This window comes from Mus caroli, unplaced genomic scaffold (genome assembly GCF_978045245.1).
Source record: "Mus caroli unplaced genomic scaffold, Mus_caroli_1 scaffold_11, whole genome shotgun sequence".
NCBI classification, from domain to species: domain Eukaryota; kingdom Metazoa; phylum Chordata; class Mammalia; order Rodentia; family Muridae; genus Mus; species Mus caroli.
Window position 1 is genome coordinate 118,129,185 of NW_028227266.1, and position 22,786 is coordinate 118,151,970.

At 47.8% G+C, this 22,786-nt stretch overlaps 1 protein-coding gene across 1 annotated transcript; it reads right to left on the reverse strand.

Moving 5' to 3' along the window:
• Positions 1-1,725: 1,725 nt before the first annotated feature.
• On the reverse strand, positions 1,726-19,700 carry LOC110302211 (solute carrier family 22 member 13). Its single transcript, XM_021173026.2, has 10 exons — positions 19,303-19,700; positions 6,767-6,870; positions 6,380-6,534; positions 6,011-6,179; positions 5,732-5,852; positions 5,552-5,646; positions 5,118-5,332; positions 4,418-4,526; positions 3,759-3,974; positions 1,726-3,563 (listed from the first exon to the last, which is right to left on the reverse strand). Exons 1-10 carry the CDS (start codon positions 19,678-19,680, stop codon positions 3,470-3,472), a joined length of 1,656 nt encoding a protein of 551 aa, XP_021028685.1. The 5' UTR covers positions 19,681-19,700; the 3' UTR covers positions 1,726-3,469.
• Between the last annotated feature and the right edge of the window lie 3,086 nt (positions 19,701-22,786).

Genomic DNA, 22,786 nt, shown 5'->3' on the forward strand with positions numbered 1-22,786 from the left:
GACTCTAGCTGCATATGTATCAAAAGATGACCTAGTCGGCCATCACTAGAAAGAGAGGCCCATTGGACATGCAAACTTTATTATGCCCCAGTACAGAGGAACGCCAGGGCCAAAAAATGGGAATGGGTGGGTAGGGAAGTACGGGGGAGGGTATGGGGGACTTTTGGGATAGCATTGGAAATGTAATTGAGGAAAATACGCAATAAAAAAAAATTTAAAAAAAAAAGATGCAAAGGAGAGAGAAAAAGAAACAAACTTTTGGATCTTATATAAAAGGTAGGCAAACCAGATTGTAATGCCTTGATAAATTTTACCGTCTGATTGACTCTTTATAAACTATGAATTTGAACTTCATTAAAACAGCATCTGGCTAGATCTGTAAAGAATTATTAAGTTTCTTTTGCAATATTAACTATGAGAAAGTAAAACTCAATTTTAAAACAATTTATTACTTATAGAATTAATATTAGAAGCATTACTATCATATTACGAAGTTTGACTGCCAATTAATATCTATGAATACATGTAAGCTTTAATGCTTTAATAAAGAGACATTGTTTTAAATGTTATCTTTAATTTTACTTTCTAGGATAGGAACCACATTAATTATTATCTTAACTAGAAATATCTTTAGAGACCCAGCCTCTTGGCCTGCCTTATGCCACGTGTTGGAAGGACCCTAAACTTGACTTATCAATTTTAAGACTAACCATCTGGTACCAATGTAGCAATTATTAATCTTAACCAACAACTTATGAGCTGCTTGTGAAAACACGCAGTGCACATTACCAATAAAAAAAGAACCAAATGAAGCAGTTACATTTAGACCAACCAGAAAATATTAAATTTTTTAGCTACAATCATAGAATAAAAAGCACTTTATCATTTGCCAAACACATTAATCACGATTGTAGAGAACCCACCAGGAAAAAACCATTTATCAGCTTTTTTACCCTGAAACTAAGAGGCTGTAGACTCGCCCTTTTTTCCTATAATGAACAGTTTTTTCCAGCCGGGGGCCCTCCTGCCATGTGTCTGTTTCCTGGTTGAAGCACATGGCAGCTCTTGGCTTTGCAAATAAAGTTTTTTAGACATCTTTATTATCCAACATAAAACATAGAACATTCATTCATACAGACTGGACACGAACATACATGAATTGAGCACATGAACAGATTGGTGCACCAGACATTAGACAAGACACAAAAGGGGGCAGAGTACTTCTGCTATAAGGCCCAGAGAGAACAAAGCATGGCACTCCTGAAATTTCTCTCTGCTTTTTGGGACATTTTCCTCCCGCATGATGCAGTTTTTAACTGCGGCCATCCGCCTGATTATTAATTTCCTTCTAATAAACCCTTTCATTTCTCATGCCTAAAAATGTAGCTTCTGGGAGCTACTGCTAACCGCCTGCTATGTTCCTAGCTCCTGATATGCCTCACTGCTGAACCTAAGTGAATTAGCACTCAGGTTAAACACTGTTTCAGCTTAGCCCATACCAACCTTCTCCGGTATGAATTTCCTTTAATTATTTTCTTCTTCTATGGAGCTCTAAACCAGCAGTGTTTCTTCCAAATGTCCTCTGCCGTTTCTCAGTCCCGCATGGGTGCCATATGTTGTGTCCAGCCAGCGGCTCATGTCTGGGTTCTAGTCTGGAAAGGCATCCTGGAAACCTGGAAGAGAAGAGGGAGCTAGGCGGACAAGAGAAAGACGTAGCTAAGACAAAATTCTGATCAAAGCTCAATTTTACTAATTCGTGCACCGAGTTATGAAGGAGGGGAAGGGGCTCCAATTCCCACCAAATCATCTTGGAGTAAGGTTGCAGGTGAACACGTGATGGCTCTGGAACAGATAGGAGGCAGGCAGTGGGAGTAGCAGGATGATAGGGCGGCAAGCCCCGCCCCGATGCTCTCTAACACTGAAACCTGAGCAAACAGGTTGCAGGCTGGGGAGGGGAGGTTACAGTGAAGGAACATGATAGCCAAGAAGCAGCACTGAGGAGCAGAGGGCCCTTCACCCAGCTGTGAAGAACTTTCACAACTGTATGCAGACAGAGGACAGAGTTCTTCCAAAAAGGGCTGAGAACAATGGGGTGTCCATTGACTTTGATCAACAGTTCCAAGGACACAGGTTTACACATGGGAGAGGAACTGGATGAGATAAGGAGCAGGCCCCTGGAAGCCGTGTCAGAGTCGCAATAAGGTAAGCCAAGGAGTATGGGAACATCTTAGGGCTTGGACGTAAAAGCCAAGAATTCAAGATATGCAGTATGGTGGTCTTAAGCTCAGAAGTCACCCGAGGAGAGCAGACTGCTATACCTCTTTGCTTTTCCTGCCTAGGCAGAGTTTGAGGTTATAATGTAACCTATGAAATCATCCATTCTGTGCAAGTGTGTGGGGTAGTGAGAACATTGAGAATTAAGGCCAGGGAGGGCCTCCTCCGACATGCTGGGCAAAGCCACCCACTGTAAAATGGGAAGGCTGGGGCCCAGATCTGGAGTATCTCTGCCCCCAGTGCCTTAGCTCTGAATGTTGCACCAGCCCCAGCAAAGACAACTACAGCACTAACAGCAGGCAGGTCTCTGTGTACTGGCTAGTCACCGTTCAGCAGTGCCCTCTAGGGGACAGGTGTGGACTGGCCTATGCTAGCCACTAAGTACCCAGGAAAATTCCCTTCTATTGGATCTACCATGAGTGGAGATCAGGCCAGGGTGGCATCTCCTCTGGGCTCCCAGAAGTCTTACCACTAAAATAACCTGATTAACAGAATGCACCGAGAACCTCCAAACAGCCCATGAACGAGTGAGGGTAGCAGAGCCAGCTCTTAGCAGCCATCAGAGGCAGACTGCTGATGAGCCGGGGCACGCTGGGAAAGAGCAAGCGCCAGCAGCTGAGAGTAAGGAACCCTGCTCTCTTCCCAAGCACCAGGGAGGCTGGGCACAGTGGGTGGAGGCAGAGCTGACCAGTCTCCTCCCATCGCCAGCCTCACACAGGTGAGGCACACATTGGCCACAGGTCGGGCAGGAAGGCATACGGCATAGGGCATACGTTCTTCTTTCTTGGCCTGCTGCCACAGTTGCCCTGGTGGTTGCCCTGCTCTGGAGTTGGAGCTGAGTTTGCTTGGGAGCAGACTTGTTTTGTTTTGTTTTGTTTTTTGTCTTTATGAGGATGGGGTATCCCAGACAGGGAGACTGGTGAGGCCACAACCCCAGAAGAGACTGTCGGAGAAGACCAAGAGCGACCCAAGCCCTGACTCAGCTGTGGTACTGGGGTACAGTTTGCGTATGAGTACTGGGGTACAGTTTGTGTATGAGAAGTGTGGAAGAGGAAAGGGTACTGTCCCTGATACTCCCTTCTGGGCTCTCCAGAAGGGAGCAGGGAGCATGAACACGGCTGGTCTGATCCTGTGTGCTACAGATGCCATATAGGCTGTCCTCTGCACTTCATAGGCTGGCCCTCAGCAGCCACAGTCAGAAGTACGAGCTCTTCACAACAGCCACCCTCACACTGGAGGTTCTTCCCAAAGCCTCCATGTCTTGTCTTTGGGGTGCTGTTTTGTGGGACCTGCAGGGAGCAAAAGAGAGTCAGCAGCTACCCAACACATTTCGCATGATGGTTCTCTTAGCATCCCCTGCTTAAAGAAGGGGAAACGTGCTCTAAAGCCAGCTGGATAGCTGTGGTGCTGATAGCCAGTAGCAGATAGAGTAAAGGCGGTGGGGAGGCCTGGACCTGGGGAGAGGTCAGCAAGTCCGTGCTTACCCTGCGGGGAGCCCCTGCTCCAGGTCCTGGAGGGTGTCCTTCAGAGTCTGGCCCCGGGTCTCAGGAAGCAGAGCACACAGTAGGCCTGCTCCAATGGGGAGGCTGCCAAAGATGACCATGGGAATCGCCTGGTGGTACTGTTCCAACAGCATCACAAGGGGTGTGATGATGCCCCCGACCCTGGAGAAGATGCTCACCAACCCCATGCCTGTTTGCCTGGGGAAAGAGCACAAGCTGAGGCTCCGCCCACTGATGGAGGCTACACTCTGTCCACAGCTGTGAGGGCCCAGGTCTCAGCCACCTTTGGTCTAGACAGGGTAGAGCTTACAGGACCAGCCAGCCCCCTCTGTCTTACCCCTGTCACTCAAGAGACTCAAACTCCCTTTCCCCTTTGGATTGCACCTCCCCTGGGAGCACTCCTTCCTCCCCTGGGAGCACTCCTTCCTCTCCTCTCAGCTCTTACTTCTGTCCCACATTCAAGCTCTGACATGGCCAGGGCCCACCTATGACCACAAGCAACACCTTGGTGAATGGCACTAGACTTCCTAGGCCCTGTAGGCAGCTCACTGGCTGGCTGTGGGCTGATAACAGAGGGGCAGACTTACTGAGTGAATTAGATCCCCAGAGCAAAGGACCAAAAGTCAGCCAGCAGCTCTTACCTGATGATGGTGGGGAGGAGCTCAGCAGTGTACACATAGGAAATGGTGAAGGCAGCAGACGAGGTAAACTTCCCCACCACAGCCAGCACAGTGACCACCGTGGGAAGATCTGGAGGACGAGCAGGACAGACACACAGAGAAGGACACATGTTGGGAGCTATTAAGACAACACAATTGTCCTGATCTCTGAATTGGGCCTCTCCCCCCCAAGAAGAAAAGGGGGTCAAAAGCAGGCCACCGACACACCGCTCTGAGAACAACCACCGAATGTTCCAGCCCTAAGTCAGCCCTGATACCACCAAGTTCCTGCTTCCCCATGTAGCTGCTAAAAGAAAAATTTCCACTGCCCCACCCCTCCTGCTAAGAAGTACTTCCCCTTTTACTAGTGCATTTAAGCCTCGAGCCTTGCTGAATACAGTGACACCTTGATGCTAATCAGACTGGTTCTGTGTCGTTCCTTGCACTTGGTGACTGTCTTTCTCTCCCCATTTGGTTCTTAGGAGAAGGTCCCCTCGAGTCCCTCGAATAAATGGACCTGCTGGATGGGTCAGACACCCATCACCTAAGCCTCAACACCTCCATGTCTACTCAAGTGCCTCACCATCTATACCCACACCCCGGGAAACTCTTAATCCTGAAGAGTGTAGGGCAATAGCTCTAGCCATGGCAGGGAGGAAGAGGCTGGGAAACAGCCTGGTACCTCCTGGGATGAAGATGATAATGATGTACATGATGCCAGCCAGAGTTAGAGTACACAGCTGGCTCCACTTGCGACCCAGCTTCTCCATCATGAGGACACTGAGGAAGCGGGCAGGCATTTCCACTGCTCCAAATATCAGCTGTGTCACATAGATATCCAGGCCAAAGTCCCCCACTTGGAAGCTGAGGCTGTAGTACACCAGACTGTCCACAAACCTACAAAGCACCCAAGCATCCTTGTCACTCTAGGTGTACATCAAGTCACACCCAAAGGAACAGCCTGGCTTAATGCGTTCAGACCAGGAGACATGGGCTCACCTGAGGAGAAACCGTCACAGTTAGAGCCTGTGTCCACCCCTCCAGTGACACACGGCAGAAGAACACAAGTGCCTTCTGGGTCTGTCCTAACAGAGGGACAAGGTCCTGGACACTTACCAGACAGCTATGAGAATCAAAGTCACCTTCCTGAGGTGAGGGTGTCTGAAAAGGTCCAAGGCGTTCCCTGAGGGGCCTGTCTTCTCAGGGACCAGCTACAAGAAGGGCAGAGTGAGGGGCCAGGACTCAGGCATGGAGATTGGCTTGAGTTGGGGTGTGCCTTCACCTGCTCACAGGTACCTGGTTCAGGAGCTCTGGGGAAAGTGGCCGGCCATTCACCAAGGCTGCCTTGTGGACCAGTTGTTTGGCCTCTTCTGTCCTTCCTTGGGACAGGAGCCACCGTGGAGATTCTGGCAGAACCCTGTCAACCACACATGGCCGTGATGCTGGGGTCTTGATCTCTGTGCAGCCGCCCAGAATTCCAGTGCACACTGACCCTCCCATCCCAGCTCCAAGGGCTCCCTCCCCTGGGCCCTGTGTCCTGACACAGTGGCCTGTCACTGGCAAGGGTCTCCTCACCAGAAATAGAAGAAGAGCAGGAAGACGGGTGCAGTGCCTATTATCTGAAAGAGTCTCCAGTTGCGGACACCATAGGCCAGTCCTGCTAACACCATCTGCCCAAGGGCAATGTGACTCTGGGCCAAGACCATGGCTTGTGTTCTCCGGGATGGCCCCACCCACTCTGAAACTGTGAAGAAAAAGGCTGAGACTGGATGGCATCTCCTCTCTAAACCTTCTGGCAGTTTCCCAAACGCCTACATGTCAGAGATGAGATTGGTCCCAGCACAGAGAATTTTGTTGGGGCCTTTTCCAGTGCAGTTGCCTGATACCAATCCCACAGGTAGTTTTAGGGTTCTGACTCTGAGGTTCCTGGGCCCAGATACTCACGCAGGACATTGGTACTTAGTAAAAATCCAGCGTTGGCAGTAGCCAAGGCAAAGCGTAGGACCAAGTAGAGCTCAAAGCTGGACACGAAGGCTGTGGCCATGCTTGTGATGCCTGACAGAAGCACCTGCATCAGGAGGGAAGGTCTGCGGCCAATCCTGAGGTAATGGGGAACAGGATTTGAAGTGAAGAGGCTGGCCCAGGACTGAATCAAGAGAGCCCCAGGCAAGCCTATTCTGGCCCTCTGTCAGAGTGGGGAGATAGGGTTTTCCCTGGTAGGTAGGCAATATGACTTATCTTGATGGCTACTGGTATGGCTCTGGGGGGCAGGGAGAGGGTAAATGAGCCAGCACCAGAAGCCTAAAAGCAAGCTGGACCAGCAGCACATACCAGTCACAGACAGGCCCAAAGACCAGGGCTCCAACAAGGAGACCAGCCATGAACACCGACTGGGAGGTCTTCTTCAGGTTCTTCCGATCACACACCAGGTCAAACTGAGGAAGAAACAGACTCAGGTTACCAGCAGCAGCATGTGCAGTGTCCAGGGTTACCTTCACTCTCTAGAGCGCCCCTGTTTCACTGCCCATCAAAGTGCCTCACAGCCAAACAGTGGGCACATGGTAGTGAAAATCTAAACAGAAGGGCCTGGAGAGATGGCTCAGCAGTTAAGAGCACTGGCTGCTCTTCCAGAGGTCCTGAGTTCAATTCTTAGCAACCACATGATGGCTCACAACCATCTGTAATGGGATCTGGCGCCCTCTTCTGGTGTGTCTGAAGACAACAGCAGTGTACTCACATACATACAATAAAAATCTAAACAGAAATATAGCAACCTTTGAATCCTGTCCGATATCACGACTTGCCCAAGAATTCACAGTTTAAAATAGGGTACAACTCTTTCTCCTTCCAACAACATTCAATTTACACCGTGTCTTGTCATTTGCTTTGATGCAAACCAAAAAATGAGGGCGGCAGCGGGGGTGTCGAAGGATCACGATGCTTGTGCAGCCCCTGGACCACTGACATCCTTTTAGTGTGTTTCATTCTCTTAAAGAACTAAGTACAGCCAGGCAGTAGTGGCGCATGCCTTTAATCCCAGCACTCTGGAGGCAGAGACAGGCGGATTTCTGAGTTCGAGGGTAGCCTGGTCTACAGAGTGAGTTCCAGGACAGCCAGGGCTATACAGAGAAACCCTGTCTCAAAAAACCAACACCACCACCCCCACAAGAAAAAACAAACAAACAAAGAACTAAGTAAAATATTTTTTCTTTTTGTCTGTCATTTTTCTATTGCTATGATAAAAAAACAATGACTAAAAGTGTTCAGGAAATATCTGGTTCATACTGCCAGATCATAGTCTCTCACAGAGGGAAGTTGGGGCAGGACTAGAGGCAGGAGTCCTGGAGGAAGGCTGATCACTTGCTTGCTCTCAGTGGCTCAGGCTCAGTCCAAGATTACCATCCCGGGAATGGGCCTGCCCACCGTGGGCTGGGCCCTCCCCCTTCACTCGTCAGTCAAGGGAATCTGTACAGATACAGCCGCAGCTTAATCTGATTTTGGAAACTCCTCAGCTTGGTTTCCTCTTCCCTGGTGTCTCTAGGTTATGCCAAGTTGACAATAAACTAGCCAGTACAGTGTGTACTGAATTCTTTGTTTAGTCTTAGGCAGGGTGCCGCTAGCCCAGGATGTACTCAAACTCATGTTATAGGCAGGATGACCTTGAACAACCCATCCTCCTGCCTTCTGTCTCCTGTGCACTGGGATTATAGGCATGTGTCACAACACCTTGCTCTGTGTATTAGTGTTTAAAACAACTATTCCTTGGGACCAGAATGCCTACCGTTAAACTATTTGGACTTAATTACCTAATATATAGAACTGCTGGATTGTTTTTTTCGGGCATAGAGACCACCGTGTAAAACTATTGACGCAGTAAGAATGTAAAAGTTGTAAACTTCTGATCTGATTGCTGCTTCCTGACAAACAGCCTGTTTCCTGTGTAGGCTCCTCCAGCCTTACCACGTTTTCACATATGGCTGCCTGGTTCCTTCCAATGCCCTCCCCCCTGCCCCCGTTTGATCAGAACTCTAAAGAATACTGACATGTCCCTTTTGGTCAGGACAGATGTCATTGCAGGATAGAGATATATGCACACAATGAGTGGGAAGAGGAATATAGATCTGCCCCGGGGGGGGGGGGGTGTAGTGTCAACCCACCTAGGGACAGGATGATCACATCAGGAGTACTGGCTGGTTTTGTGTGTCAACTTGACACCAGCTGGAGTTATCACAGAGAAAGGAGTTTCAGGTGAGGAAATGCCTCCATGAGATTCAGCAGTAAGGCCTTTTCTCAATTAGTGATCAAGGGTGGGAGAGCCCACTGTGAGTGGCGCCATCCCTGGGCTGGTAGTCCTGGGTTCTATAAGAGAGCAGGCTGAACAAGCCAGGGAAAGCAAGCCAGTATGTAACATCCTTCCATGGCCTCTGCATCAGGTCCTGCTTCCAAGTTCCTGCCCTGTGTGAGATCCTGTCCTGTCTTCCTTTGGTGATGAACAACAATGTGGAAATACAAGGAAGCTGAATAAATTGGTTCCTCCCCAAGTTGCTTCTTGGTCAGGGGTACAAACTCTAAGACACCAGGAGTACCAGGAAGAGAAGCACATGTCCCCACATATCCCTGCAGACAAGTCTACTGCATACACACTGATCCCCATCCTGCTAGGTTGAGGCCCCCAGTAGGAGTTCTGTGACCTTGTATGGATCAGCCTCCATGAACGCTTAGGTGGGAACCTGCCCTGTGAGGGCACTTCCAGTGTCACATCTATACATTGTGTGCCAGCAAAGACTGGGTTCCTACCAATGCTTTCATGTGAGGGATAAAGGTTTGCACCACCATGCCTGGCTATTTCCCCCTGTATTTAGATTCACGTGTGTTGGCTTTGTAAACAATAATGTGTTGAGATGTCAAAAGGTGAGAAATGCCTGCTAGGTGTTTCTTGAGCCAATCAAGTTGACAATCAAAACTAACCATCCGTGAAGCTGAAGACGCTGACGTGAGCTGTCTTTTGCCTTTTCATAATCGATACCCCAAACTGACCAAAAGCCCTCTGGCTGGTCAGAAACCCTCGGTTTGAAGTCAGTTGGCAGTAGGTAGAGGTGAGAGACATATGTCTATTGATGTATGCAAGAAATTAAACCAAGCGCAGACTAAGAGAATGTTTGCTGACATGGGTTAATGAGTAAATGAACTAAACCTTACACCCAGCTACTTGATCAGTTAAATAACTTAGTGAGAAGTTAACTAATCCGGGAGTTGCAAACCTCACACTTGTCAAGGGCAGCAAGCAGTTCTTCGGAAGGACTTGCAGGACGTGTGCGATGGCGAACGAAGCCAGGCAAGATGCGAAACTTAACTGCGCTGCTTCCCTGTTCTATACAGCTCGGGTTTTCCCTATCCACTAGAGAATTGCTTCAGAGTAAGAGATCACTTAAAATGAATGCAAACAGATGGGAGCCCGCTGCTGCCAGGCTCCACAGTCAGAGCTGGATAGCTTCGTGTGACCTTGAGCCTGTTAGCCAATTTGCCTGTGTCTTGGTCTCCAGTCATGCAAAAATGGGGATAAAGTTGACTAGGCTGTGAGCTGGTATGATCAGGTCATGTCTAACTCTTCTAGACCAGCGGCGGCTACACAGATGCTCCCAGTCTAGGTTGGCTGGGATGACTGTGTGCTGAGCCTGTGGCCACAAAGCTGGTGTGTGTGTGTGTGTGTGTGCGCGCGCGCAGATCTTTGCAGATACAAATGCCAAGTCTGGCAGCCCTGGTCCATAGAACCATCTGCCACCTCCCATTAGTCTATAACCCTTGTAGCTTGAGTCTTGGTGAATGCTTACCACAGCATTGGTCACAAGCAGCACCTAAAACTTGCAGGACCTCAGGTGTGCTCAGTCTCAAGGGCCGGTGCGATGTGGCAGGCAGCAAGGGATGGAAGGTTCCAACTCAGCACACCACTCATCACCCTCTACGGCTTTTACCAGGTGGGTTTGGCACAGTGGCTGGTTCTGCCCAAGCCCGACTGTAGTGGCCTACAAAATGTCACTCTCATTCTTAAAGCACATCCCATGATATCTCCCTCCCCATTCCCTAACCTTCAGTGGCCCTCTCAGGTTTCTAGGAGAAGGCTTCGATTCCTTGGCACTGCACCTAGGATAATTCCCAGATCCTTTTATGCCAGCATCCCTCAACTATGCTAGGCACTTCATGCCTCCAGAGCCTTAAAAAAGGCCGTGCTCTCTACTTTTCCTTCCCTCCCGTCTAAATGCCTTTGGTCCCTGCAAAGATCACACTGCTGTGGTTCACTGATAGTGGATCCATCTCTCTTCACCGGCCTACGCGGACAGGAAGGCCAGGCATGTTTTCATGTTACTGAGGTTAGGTGCAGGAACATCAAGCAGGGGAAATGTCTTCAAGAGCACAATCTATCAGAAAATATGTTCTCTTCAAATCAGTGTGGTTTGTGTTTCCATTTGAATATGACATCGCAGGTTATAGAAAGGAAGGGGCGCTGGGGTTGGTGTGCAGAGCCCTCCACTGTGTCGTCCAAGAGACAGGGATTGGGATTACAGTGTGGAACAGGACACAGAGTTCCAAAGGTGACACAAGTGTACATTAATTACCAGGGGAGTCTAAGGTAGGAGGTAGCGTATGAGGGGAGACAGGGCAGACTGTTTGCGTCAGCTCTCAGGTTATATGTAGCCCATCAGCAAGGGAAGTCAAGTCAAGAGCTCAGGCAGCATCAGAAGCAGGACAGGAGTGAGTGATGCTGCCTGTGGACTCTCCAGCTCCTAGATTCTCGGCTCCCTTTCTTACACAGCTCAGGGCTACCTGCCCACAGGTGGCATTCTCCACAGTGGGCTGGGCCATTTTATATCAATTAGCAATAATTAAAAAAATGTCCCCACAGACATATCCACAGGCCAATGTGACCTGGGCAACCCCTCAATTGAGGATCTCTATTTCCAGATGACTCTCATTTGTATCATGTTGATAGCAAAACTAACAAGGGCTTCATCCCTTGTCAATTCAATACGCAAATACAGCACCTGTTATACTGTAACTTTCCTCTCTTGTTTGTCCCCAAGATCTTACAACATCATCATAATGTGAAATACACTACAACTTTAAAAACCCCACAGTCTTTAATAAAATTTTCAGTTTTATAAGGTCAATGTCTCTTTAAAAATCTAAAGTCTCTGAACTGTGGGCTCCTGTCAAATTAACAACAACAACAAGTTATATACATCCTCCCCAAATAGACAGAACAGGAATAATCTGACAAAGCCAACAGTGTACAGAACTGTTGACGTCCAGCATCTGTGACACACACACACACACCGTGAGCTTCTGGGTTCCAAGTGGCTTGGGAAGTCCAGCTTCTCTCTCTCCACTCTCCAAAGCATACAGAGCTAAGCTTGTAGACTCAGGATGGCTTCCTATCCCACCCCCATCCCATCAGGATGGACCCAGCCCAGCCATATACACTGCTGCCCTTGATGGTCATCCCATCCCCTGGTACTGTCTGAGGTGTCCTCTTGAACTGAGGCTGTCCCTTCACCAATGGCTTCTTTTGGTCTTTCTGTCGGGACTCCAACTGCACCTCACAGTGCAGAACGTTAGCTTCTTTCCATGACTCCTTCAATCCCAGGGTCTCCTCTGTACCTGAGGCTGACCTCTGAACTCTCTTGAGGGACACCGACATTGCCACATGGCTCCAGGCTTGAGCTGTAACTTCACCTGGCACCTCTTGTGCCTTCCAACTCAGAAGACATGGGAGACTCTTTTACATAGTGCCAAGTTCAGTTACCAGCTTCAGATGAAGCCACTCCTTCCTAACCCCTAGACCATAGCTTCTGTGTACTGTGTACTGACTCTAAGGAAACAGTTTACAAAATATTTCTCCTCCGTGGTGATGGTCTCTATTAATCATAGATGATTTTCAGTCCCAAATGACCAGCATCTACTGGTCCAGCAAAGCAAAGGTTTCACTTCTGGACATGATTAATCCGAGATATGATTAATCCAATGCCAGCGGCCGTTGCTTTCCTCTGAAGCCTCCCACGCCACGTGGCCACTATCTGTATTTCTCTTGGTACCCAAGATACCACAGATGAGCACGTGATTGCGTTTCACTCCACATCTTCCAACATCTTCCACAATCCCCAAAACAACTTGCTTAGGAACAGCACAACAACAACAACCCTATCCTGGTCCCAATTCTTCTTTTCTGTGACCAGAAATAACTTGTGGAGGAAATGGTTAATTTGGCTTACAGATTGGGGTCCATAATCAAGGGCATCCAATGCAGGCATCCAAAAGCAAGAACTGAAGCAGAGGCTACAGAGAAATGGAGCTGACTGGCTTGCTCCTGGGCTGCCTTTATTATAGAGCTGAAGCTAGTCAGCTTAGGAAGGGTTTTTCACACGGAGGCCTGGGCCCTCTCATGTAAATAAGCAACCAAAAAAAAAAAAAATACCCACCTCGGAGACATGCCTCCAGGGTGGCCTGATATAGACAATTCCTCAATAAAGGGGACACTATTTCCAAGTGACCAGGCATGGACCTTTATTTATTTATTTATTTATTTATTTATTTATTTATTTATTGTTTTCAAGACAGGGTTTCTCTGTGTAGCCCTGGCTATCCTGGAACTCACTATGTAGACCAGGCTGACCTTGAACTCAGAAATCTGCCTGCCTCTGCCTCCAAGTGCTGGGATTAAAGGCGTGCGCCACCACACCCAGCTAACATGGACCTTTAAACAAGTTGTTTTGAGCATGGCACCAGTGTCTCCTAACATACATGTCTCCATATGAGAGCATGTTGTTTATTTTTCTCTTACATACTTTGTGTGTGTGTGTCTATACATGTGTTTATATATGCATGTGCATGCCAGAGCATATATATAGAGGCCAGAGAAGTTACTGGAGTCCAATCTCTTTGTCTATCGTTTGGGTTCCAGGAATTGAACTCAAGTCATCAGGCTTGGCAGCACCACCTTTATCTGCTGAGCCATCTTGCTGACTATTTTTGACATCTCTGCAGCCAAGGATTGGTAAAGCATTATAGGATCTTGCGATGGATATTTTTGATACTCTACGACAAGAGGGACTGTGGTGGCTGAGTATCCACAGACAGGTATATTTCAATGATCGCTTTGTGTTCATCCAAAACTGTAGAAGAAATGGGAGTGTGGTGCTGTCAAACTGTTTTCTTGTTTGTGAGGACCCAGATGACCTTAGGGATGACCCCTGTGGCTGAGAAGTGTCAGGAAGACACAGAAGGCCATCACATCAGAGATTCCTCAAAAATGTGCCTGTTCCCAGCCGGGCGTGGTGGCGCACGCCTTTAATCCCAGCACTCGGGAGGCAGAGGCAGGCGGATTTCTGAGTTCGAGGCCAGCCTGGTCTACAAAGTGAGTTCCAGGACAGCCAGAGCTACACAGAGAAACCCTGTCTCGAAAAACCACAAAAAAAAAAAAAAAAAAAAAAAAAAAAATGTGCCTGTTCCCAAATGGTGTTACACCCACGGAGACTGGAGACTGTTCTGAGGCCGTGCAAAGGCCCAGCGTGTGCATCTGTCATAAGCAAGTGGCAATGCTTGAGTAAGCGTTCCTGGTGGGTGCTGTCATTTAAGAATGCACTCCATTTTGACTGTGCCTTTTTGTCCACCCATGAGCAGATCCTGTGCTTTTTTGACTCATGGGAGTAATTACTCCCATCCTGGCCCCTCTTGCCAAGAGGTTCTGTGTGGCCACCTTTTAAGGAGATCTGTGGCTATTTGCTGTCAGAGAACAAAGTTAACCACTAACTTTCACTAATAAATGAAAAGGACTGAACTTTTTCAAATGCTAAACTTGGCCTGACAAGATAACTCGAGGGGTAAAGACTCTAGCTACCAAACTTGAAGACCTGAGTACAGTCCTCAGGACTCACACAGTAGAAGAATAGTCCTGGCTTCTTCAAGTTGTTATCTGACCACACACATGCTGCGACTACTGCAAACATACCCGTCTTGGTGTCTGTGTTGTTCTTGTCTCTGCGGGTCAGAGACTGTGGCAAGTGGTGGCCCGTACGGGGAACTCATCCTGTTGGTAAGCAACGGTAAGTAAAGAAAGCACAGGCCTGTCAGGTTCCCAGGAAAAAAGGGGCGAAGCACTAAGGTTCTCAGGAATAGAGACGAAGGGAATTTCAGACGGGGAAATTTTGGTAAGTAGTGGCAAGTGGTGGCCCATATGGGGAAATTTTAGTAGACTGCAGCAAGTGGTGGCCTGTACGGGGAAATTTTGGTAATATTTAAGTAAATATTACCAATAAGTAAAGAAAGCACAGGCCTGTCAGGTTCCCTGGAAAAAGGGGGACGGAGCACTAAGGTTCTCAGGAATAGAGATGAAGGGAATTTCAACAACATGGGTTCAACTGTGTCTAAAGTGAAAGTAAAAAGGCTGCCTTTACTGTAACTCAGGTTGAGTCCCACGTAGCCCTGCTAATTCTTAAGGGTATAAAGGTGGGGCTAGGAGCTTCTGGTAAACAACCTGATGTAATAATCATGCCATATACTCCTAAACAGATTGAGGTACTTGCCTCCACTAATTGGCTTCAGGTTGTCATGAGAAATCCTATGATATACCCCAGAATTACCCGGATTGAGCCAATCCCAGGTGCTGTTAATGTATTTACTGATGGATTCAACGGTGGCATGGGAGTAGTTTATGTTGAAGGAAATCAACCCCAAGCTCATGTATTTCCCTATCAATCTGCACAAGCTGTTGTTGGAGCAGTTAGTATTTGCTTCCTGCATTACTCATATGGCAGGAATGTGTGTAACCTCTGTTCAGTATCAGAATTTTTCCAGAGCTGCAAATCTGTCGCGTGAAATTGGTGCAATGCTGCTAGGAAATTGGAGTCATGATCTCGACACAAAGATGAAGGAATTTTGAGCATCGATTGTTGCCGTGAACAACACCCGTGTGGAGATTGCAACTGCAAAGCAATGGCTGGAGATCATCCAGGGAACTGTGGGATTCTTTAAAAATTGGGGAGGGATGGCCTTCTGGGCACTCCTGTTGACTGTTGTGTGTGGAGGAATGCTTTGGTGGATGGCACATATTTGAAGGCAGCACAGGGTTGATAAACGAGCCTTAGTGCAGGCTATGGCAGCCTTGGAAGCAGGAACATCCCCCCAATGTTGGCTCAACATGCTGGATCAGTAATCAATGACAGGTAAGACATTCATGTGCACATACCAACCTAAGACAGGATAGCAAAAGTGAATTTGTCACTCCCATAACAGGTAAGGATGTGGCACAGATGGGGGCAACCTAAGACAGATGCTGATCCCAGAGCTACTAATAAAACAAAAAGGGGGAGATGCGGGAAGCAGGTGTAGCCGCATGGGCCAAGATGGCACCCTGGCCCATTGCAAGGCCCTGAAAACCCACATGTTTACTGCCTTGCCCGAACATGCACAGTGAAACTTCATGTGTAAGCTGCCTGCCAAGTTAGATGATTCCTTGTGATCCGGATCTGTCAGCCTATCTGTGACCGACCTGAGCTTGTGCCTAGAGCGTGTGTGATTCTGATTGGATGAGGTGGTGTGGAGCGAGATGAGGTCATTTGCTGCTACTGTATCAATATAGCCCTTGCCCTAAGTGAAAAAAGCTGAAGATAAAAAGTGCTGTAAAAAAAAAAAAAAAAAAAGGAGCTGCAAGTAAAGAGGAAGCTGCGGAAGCTGCATGAACCTGTCTTAGTGTCTGTGTCGTTCTTGTCTCTGCAGGTCGGAGACTGCGGCAACACCCCAATATGCAAGCGTATGCGCGAGCACACACACTCACATCCCAGCACCCTGTGTCACTTCAAAACTACCTGTAGCTCTGGCTCCAGAGACTTGAATGCCCTCTTTCTGGCCTCTATAGGCACCAGTCATGCAAGTAGGCAAAACACCCATATGCATAAAATAACAACTTAAAAACAAAAATATACCAAACTGATTGGGCTCATAATCTCAGCAATTGTCCCCTTTCAGTTGTCATATGTGTTTCGTGTAGAGTTGAAACCTGACAGTGAGGATGTGGCATTTCCAGAGTCCAGCTGACAGCTGGGGATAGGGGAAACTGGAGCAAAGGTGCTGGTGGGAGGAGCTGTGAGATCACGTGCTTTCTGTCCATGGGGATGCAGACCTGCTGCCTGAAGGAGCTGCTGCTGGTTAGTTTGGATGGAGGCAACTCTAACAGCACGGAGCCAGTCAGGGTAGCCCCAGATGTCATGGAGAAGCCGCAGGCACCCATAGGGGGCTTCCCAGTGTCATAGAAATCAGGGTAGGGACCGTATGAAGTCTCTTCCAGAGCATTCAAGAGCTTGGTTTGGTGCAGTTTCCAGCTTATAAAAAGATTCAGGTGATCTTTCCCTCGTTCCCCAAATTCCAATTCTGACTGATTCACTGGTGTTAAACCAAGGCTTTCTCTCTTGTCAAATTTTTAATATACACATTATTATCAAGAAAATTAAAAGGACAAACAAAGCAAGGCCCCAGCTCCTTGCTAACTTCCCATCAGTCTCAGTGCTCAGTGCCTGTGACTCTCTCCCTTCTCTGAGGCTCCCTAGCCATGTGCCTGCTCCCTGTGGTCAGGCTCTCCTCTGATCTTGTCTGCAAAGGACTCCTTGCAGACAACATTCTGGGGAGCTTCCTAGTGCTGCCAGCATCAATTACTACCTCGTCAAGAAGGTCGAAGCAACTGTCAGGTCTCAGAGTCCACTGACCCTGTATTTCTGTACAAAGGATCCATATCTCCCATGACCATTGGGGTCCTGGAAGATGAAGAACGGGCCACCACTCTCCTTTGACTGTGCCCACACCATCTGGTCTGGATGAAATAACATAACAGACCAGCACATGCTGTGCACAGAGCTTAGAGTAGGCTCAGAACAATCTAGCAGGTTCAATGGACCTTAAAGATACTGCTGTTTGGCCAGGTGGGCAGAGTAATTCTGTGCAATTATACGTGTGCTCCAAACATGTGAGGGATAGTTAGGGTCAGAATCTACCACAGGGTGATGCCAGGGAACCATGGAGAGGCCCAGAGCAAGGTTCTCAACCTGTGGGGTCAAATGACCCACTGCAGTTCAAACCAGCAGCAAGAGTACAACGATGAAAGATCAATAAATACAGCTTTACAGTTGGGGGTCACCACAACATGAGGAGTTGAGAACTACTGGTCTAGAGTCTTCCAGGCCAGGTAGGAAATCACTGAATCAGGCTAATAGATTCAGTGATTAGGAGTATCCTTAAGCAACCTAGCTCCACGGGGTTAGGGTCAGGGTGAAGAGTCCCAGGGAGGACACACTCTCAGATTAGGAGGACTATAGTCCCATCCAAAGAAAGTAAATGTTTCACTTTAGTTAAAACACTGTCTCCAAAGCCATCTAAGAATGAATGTTTTTTTTCTAACGTGTTGGGGAGGGGGAGTGAATGTTTAATCTGTGAGATTGAGATCTGCAACCAGAAACACACGGAGAATGCAGAGACCGATCCCCCTCTGGAGCACCCTCCCTCAGGTCTCTGAACTCTCCAGATGTGCTGCTCCTCTGCTGACAAGAAAGGCAGGGCTGGACATCGGGAATCCAGCAGAGTGGCCCTGGCTCCATCGCCAGCTTCCTTTACTGCCTGGGTTAAGACATCTCCTCCAACTATGCCTCGGCCCGACACAGGATGCTTTCTAAGGGCCCCTGGGACTCAGAGGTTGCTGGGAGAAAAATTGATTTATCTGCATGGATTTCTAAGAGAATAGAGCTAGTAGAAGCAAATGTTTGGTTATCTACACAAGAATCTCGGGGTCTGAAGTATTCTCTGGAATCCTAGAAGCTGGTAGAAAGAGAACTAGACAGAGGCTGGGAAGTAGGAAGCTACATCGGATGCACAGGAAGGCAGAGGGGTGGATGTGGACAGAGGTGACATTAGACAGGAGGAGAGCATTAGACATCTGATGAAGGGGCTTACAAGTCTTTGGAATAGGTTAACTTATAGCCAGGAAGACTTGCAGGAAAAGAAAGACTCTGAAAGATAAAGGAGAGGGGAGTTATGGGTAAGTGGGAGCAGGTCTAAAGGCAAGAGGCTAGTCATAGGGCATAAACTTTTTACGTGGGTGGTGTGGAGCGAAAACAAGTACCTTACCCACAGAGCCATCTCCAACCTCTCTTGCCAATTGTTACTCGTGCATTATTTTCAAGACTATTAAACAAATAGCAACGACAGCAGCAACAACAGAAAGCAGTTATGAGCCACTGCACACTTCCTATCTGGTCTCTGTGGCCCAGGCCCCTTCTTTAATACCCCAGAGGTGGATTCCACTCTCAGACAGACTGTCTACTGTTTATGGCCAGGCTCCCTTTTACTCTCCTTCTCTGTAAAAGGGTTCCTCTTCTCTGTCAACAGTTTATGGATATCTTGGTGCTGCCAGGTCCACAAAAAATAAAAAAGAAACATTGATGGACAACAAGCAAAACAGATATAGAAAAGGAGGATGAGAGACAGGCCAACAGAGGACAAAGAAAAACACAGGATGACCAGAAAACAGGAACATAGGCAAGAGGTAGCTATATGCATGCATACAGGTAACAGGTAGCTATATACATGCATACAGGTAACAGGTAGCTATATACATGCATACAGGCAACAGGTAGCTATATACATGCAAACAGGCAACAGGTAGCTATATACATGCATACAGGCAACAGGTAGCTATATACATGCATACAGGCAACAGGTAGCTATATACAAGCATACAGACAGAACAACAGAGGGTAATCAAAGGCACAGGGTCAGACAGAAGACTTGACACACCACACAAGTGGGCACCAGACAGCAGACCATCCTACCTCTTTCTTTAGGGACTGAGGCCGGTTCTCAGGATAGTCCCAGCCTGAGTCACAGGCCTGTGTCTCATTGAAGCGGTGGCTCAGGATGTCTTCCAGGCTGGCACTGTCAGGAGGTGGCCGGAACATGAGGCAGGACTCGGGTCTGCCCATCGCGTCATTGGGGATGCTTATAGCCAGCTGCTCAGTGGCACTTAGGTTGAAAGTGTGGTTCTTAACCCAGGACACTGAACAGTGGTGAGCCTCATCAAGGACCATGAAGACTTGGCCAAATATGAAGAATGCAGACAGGAAATTGGGAATGCCCATCAGGATGGTCAACCGCACCTGAAAGCGACCAAAGTCGCCCACTTCAGCCATGACCTGTGCAAATTGAGCCATGTCTGCTTCTCACTTCTGAGTCTAGGAACACCACACAGGTATAAAGGTTGGCGTTGGGACACTTGCTGCTCTGGGCTGTGGTGACAGCTACATTAATATTTAATCTAGACTTGCTAAACTCTGCCTATCAAACCTCTTCTACTAGCTGTAACCAAAATGTGCTATAGTTTGACACTGAAATGCACCCCACAAAGGTTTGTTAAAGGTCTTATCTGTTGAAGACTAGGTGCCTACCTGCTAGTACTACTGAGAATAAGTGCAACCTGGAGGGGGTGGGGCCTATCTGGAGGAAGTGGGTGATTGAAGAAGGCATGCCTTTGGAGGAGCTATTGTAGCTCCCATATTTATCCTGTGCTTCCAGAACACCAGGAGGGTGGCAGTTTTACTCCAGCATACTTCTGTCATATTGTCCAGTCTCACTACAAGACCACAAAAAAAAAAAAAAAAGAAAGAAAGAAAGAAAAAAGAAAAAGAAAAACAAACCAACCAAACAAAACAGAACCTAGTGACCTGAACCTGAACCAAAATAAATCTTTCCTGTGGACGCCCGACTTGCCAGCAAGGAGGACGCCACAACAGGATTCTTCTGCACACATTTATTGGGAGAGCTTGATAGTGAAGGCAAAAGACCCCGAGCCCCAGAACTGGCACTGCTTATATAGGCTTAGGAGTGGCGTGTCTATACCTGATTAGTTGTGCTTTCAGTACCTCATTTACATTACTGGGGATGGGCTGTGACTTGGTGTGAAACCCTTATGCACATGTGCACATTGGTTGTTTACCCGAACTTGCAGGCGGTGGCCAGCGGTACCAGCACCATCTTGTAATGGCGTATATGGCTTCTCACATCTCCCCCTTTTTTATTATTATGGCCTAATCCAACAATCTAGTCACTAGCCTCTTCAGCTCGCAACGATCAAGAAGGATCTCGTTTTTGGCAGTCCATGATCACTCTATCGCGTGCAATGGCCATAGCCTCAGCGATGTGCAAGGGCTGATCAAGGAAATCGAGTCTTACTCATCCCAGTGCAATGGGTACACAGACCCATGGGGTGCTAGAGCTAAGGACTCGAATGCCTATTATTTATGTAGCATGGATAACCATACTTCAGAGGAGGCCCCTTGTTCAATGGCCATGAATGCTTGGGTGATGGCCACCTTGTCACGTTTCTGTTGAGATCTGAACTTGCAAACCAACCAAAGCATGACTACCAATCCACAGCATATGGCTGCACCAAAAAGAACAACTCCCCCTCCCCCCACTCCTTAAAGTAGGAAAATGCAGAGGTAAACCAAGAGGTAAAATCGCCAACAGTGATGGGTTCTATTCGAGTTCCATTAAAGCTTAAAGTCTGGCATTAGATGTAAAGAATTGAGGAAACACTTGAATGCGTCAATGGCATGATTTCAGGAACACAGTCATAATTCCCCAATGTAGCTCTTCACTTCTCACTAGCAGGAACATTCCGCCTTCCCTGAATTTTTCTGGTCAGCCGCTCCGGGACCCGCAGCTGTTGTCGATGATCTGAGGAAACACAAACAGACTCTCTAGCCCAAACCAATTGAGAGCGCTCCTCTCTCACCTGATTCATCGCCTCATTACCTCTCTGGAGTTCTGCGCCACATCTTTCTCTATCTTCTATGCAATTTCTCACCAACTTCCAGACCGGCAAAATCCCTTTTAGTAAAACCCTCTGTTCCTCTGCAAACCTCAAGTCCCAATGGTGCTTGGTGAAACTTATCCACAAACTGTGAACCTTAACTTGTCCCAAAACCGTGAACCTTAACTTGTCCTTTCTTTTCCTATCCTTTTTCTCGTTTCCCTTTCCTTTTTCCCTTTTCCTTTTTCCCTTTTCCTTTTCTCCCTTTTCCTTCCCTTTTTCTTTTTTCCTTTCCTTTTCTTCTTTCCTTTCTTTCCTTCCTTTCTTTGCTTCTTTTTCTTCCTTCCTTTCCTTTCTTTCTTTCCTTTTTTTAGTTTTTGTTTTCCGCGTGCTTCTGTTCTCTCATCTTTCTCTGTTTCTGACATACTTTCCTGATGTTCCTGTAACAGTCTTTGTCCCTCTTTTTCACACTTCTTATCCTGTATACAAGCCCCAATTAGTTTCCAAAGTAGACGAGTGCCTGGTTTCAGCTTCCCTTCCCAGCAAACACACTCGTGCCCTGGACGATGGCAACTAAGGCAAAGCACAGAATCAGGACGACTGTAAAGATGACTGGGATGAGACAAGCAACTGCTAAAGGATCTACTCCAAAGGGAAGCAAACCTCTCAGAGACTTACGTTACTCCTTCCCCGTGATGCAGTTCTGAATCCTCCCTGTAACAGGGGGTCTTCACTCGTGCCTGAAGATGTTTCGTTCCCAGGTTTCAGCACCACTTGTGAAGCCCGACTCGCCAGCAAGGAGGACGCCACAACAGGATTCTTCTGCACACGTTTATTGGGAGAGCTTGATAGTGAAGGTGAAAGACCCTGAGCCCCAGAACTGGCACTGCTTATATAGGCCTAGGAGTGGCGTGTCTATACCTGATTGGTTGTGCTTTCAGTACCTCATTTACATTCCCCGGGATGGGCTGTGACTTGGCGCGAAACCCTTATGCACATGTGCACATTGGTTGTTTACCCGAACTTGCAGGCGGTGGCCAGTGGTAGCCAGCGCCATCTTGTAATGACGTATGTGGCTTCCCACACTTTCCCCTTTAAGTTCTTGCTGTCAAGCATGGTGTTACAGCACAGAAAGCTTACTAGCACCAAAAACTGGCATTCACAACCAGAGTAAAGAGGAAACATAAGAGTTCTTTGGAAAGCTGGTGGGATGGTGTTTTGCTGGGGCAAACATGTGAAAGTGGACACAGGTGTGAAAGGCTTGAGCAGACTCATGAAGGGATATTTGCTGAAGCTGACACAGGGGGGAGACTGTTCTGCTAACGTAGGCACATGAAAGGGCATAAAGGACTCTTTGCTAACAACATGCATTTATTGGTCTGCCTTGCATTGCATGGTTGAACTGCATTTGTCAGGACTCCAAAGAGAGAAACGCACCAGAAAACATTTGGTAGTGTACTGCAGTTTCTTGTTTAGTCCAAGGACTTGGGCTGATTGGATGCATG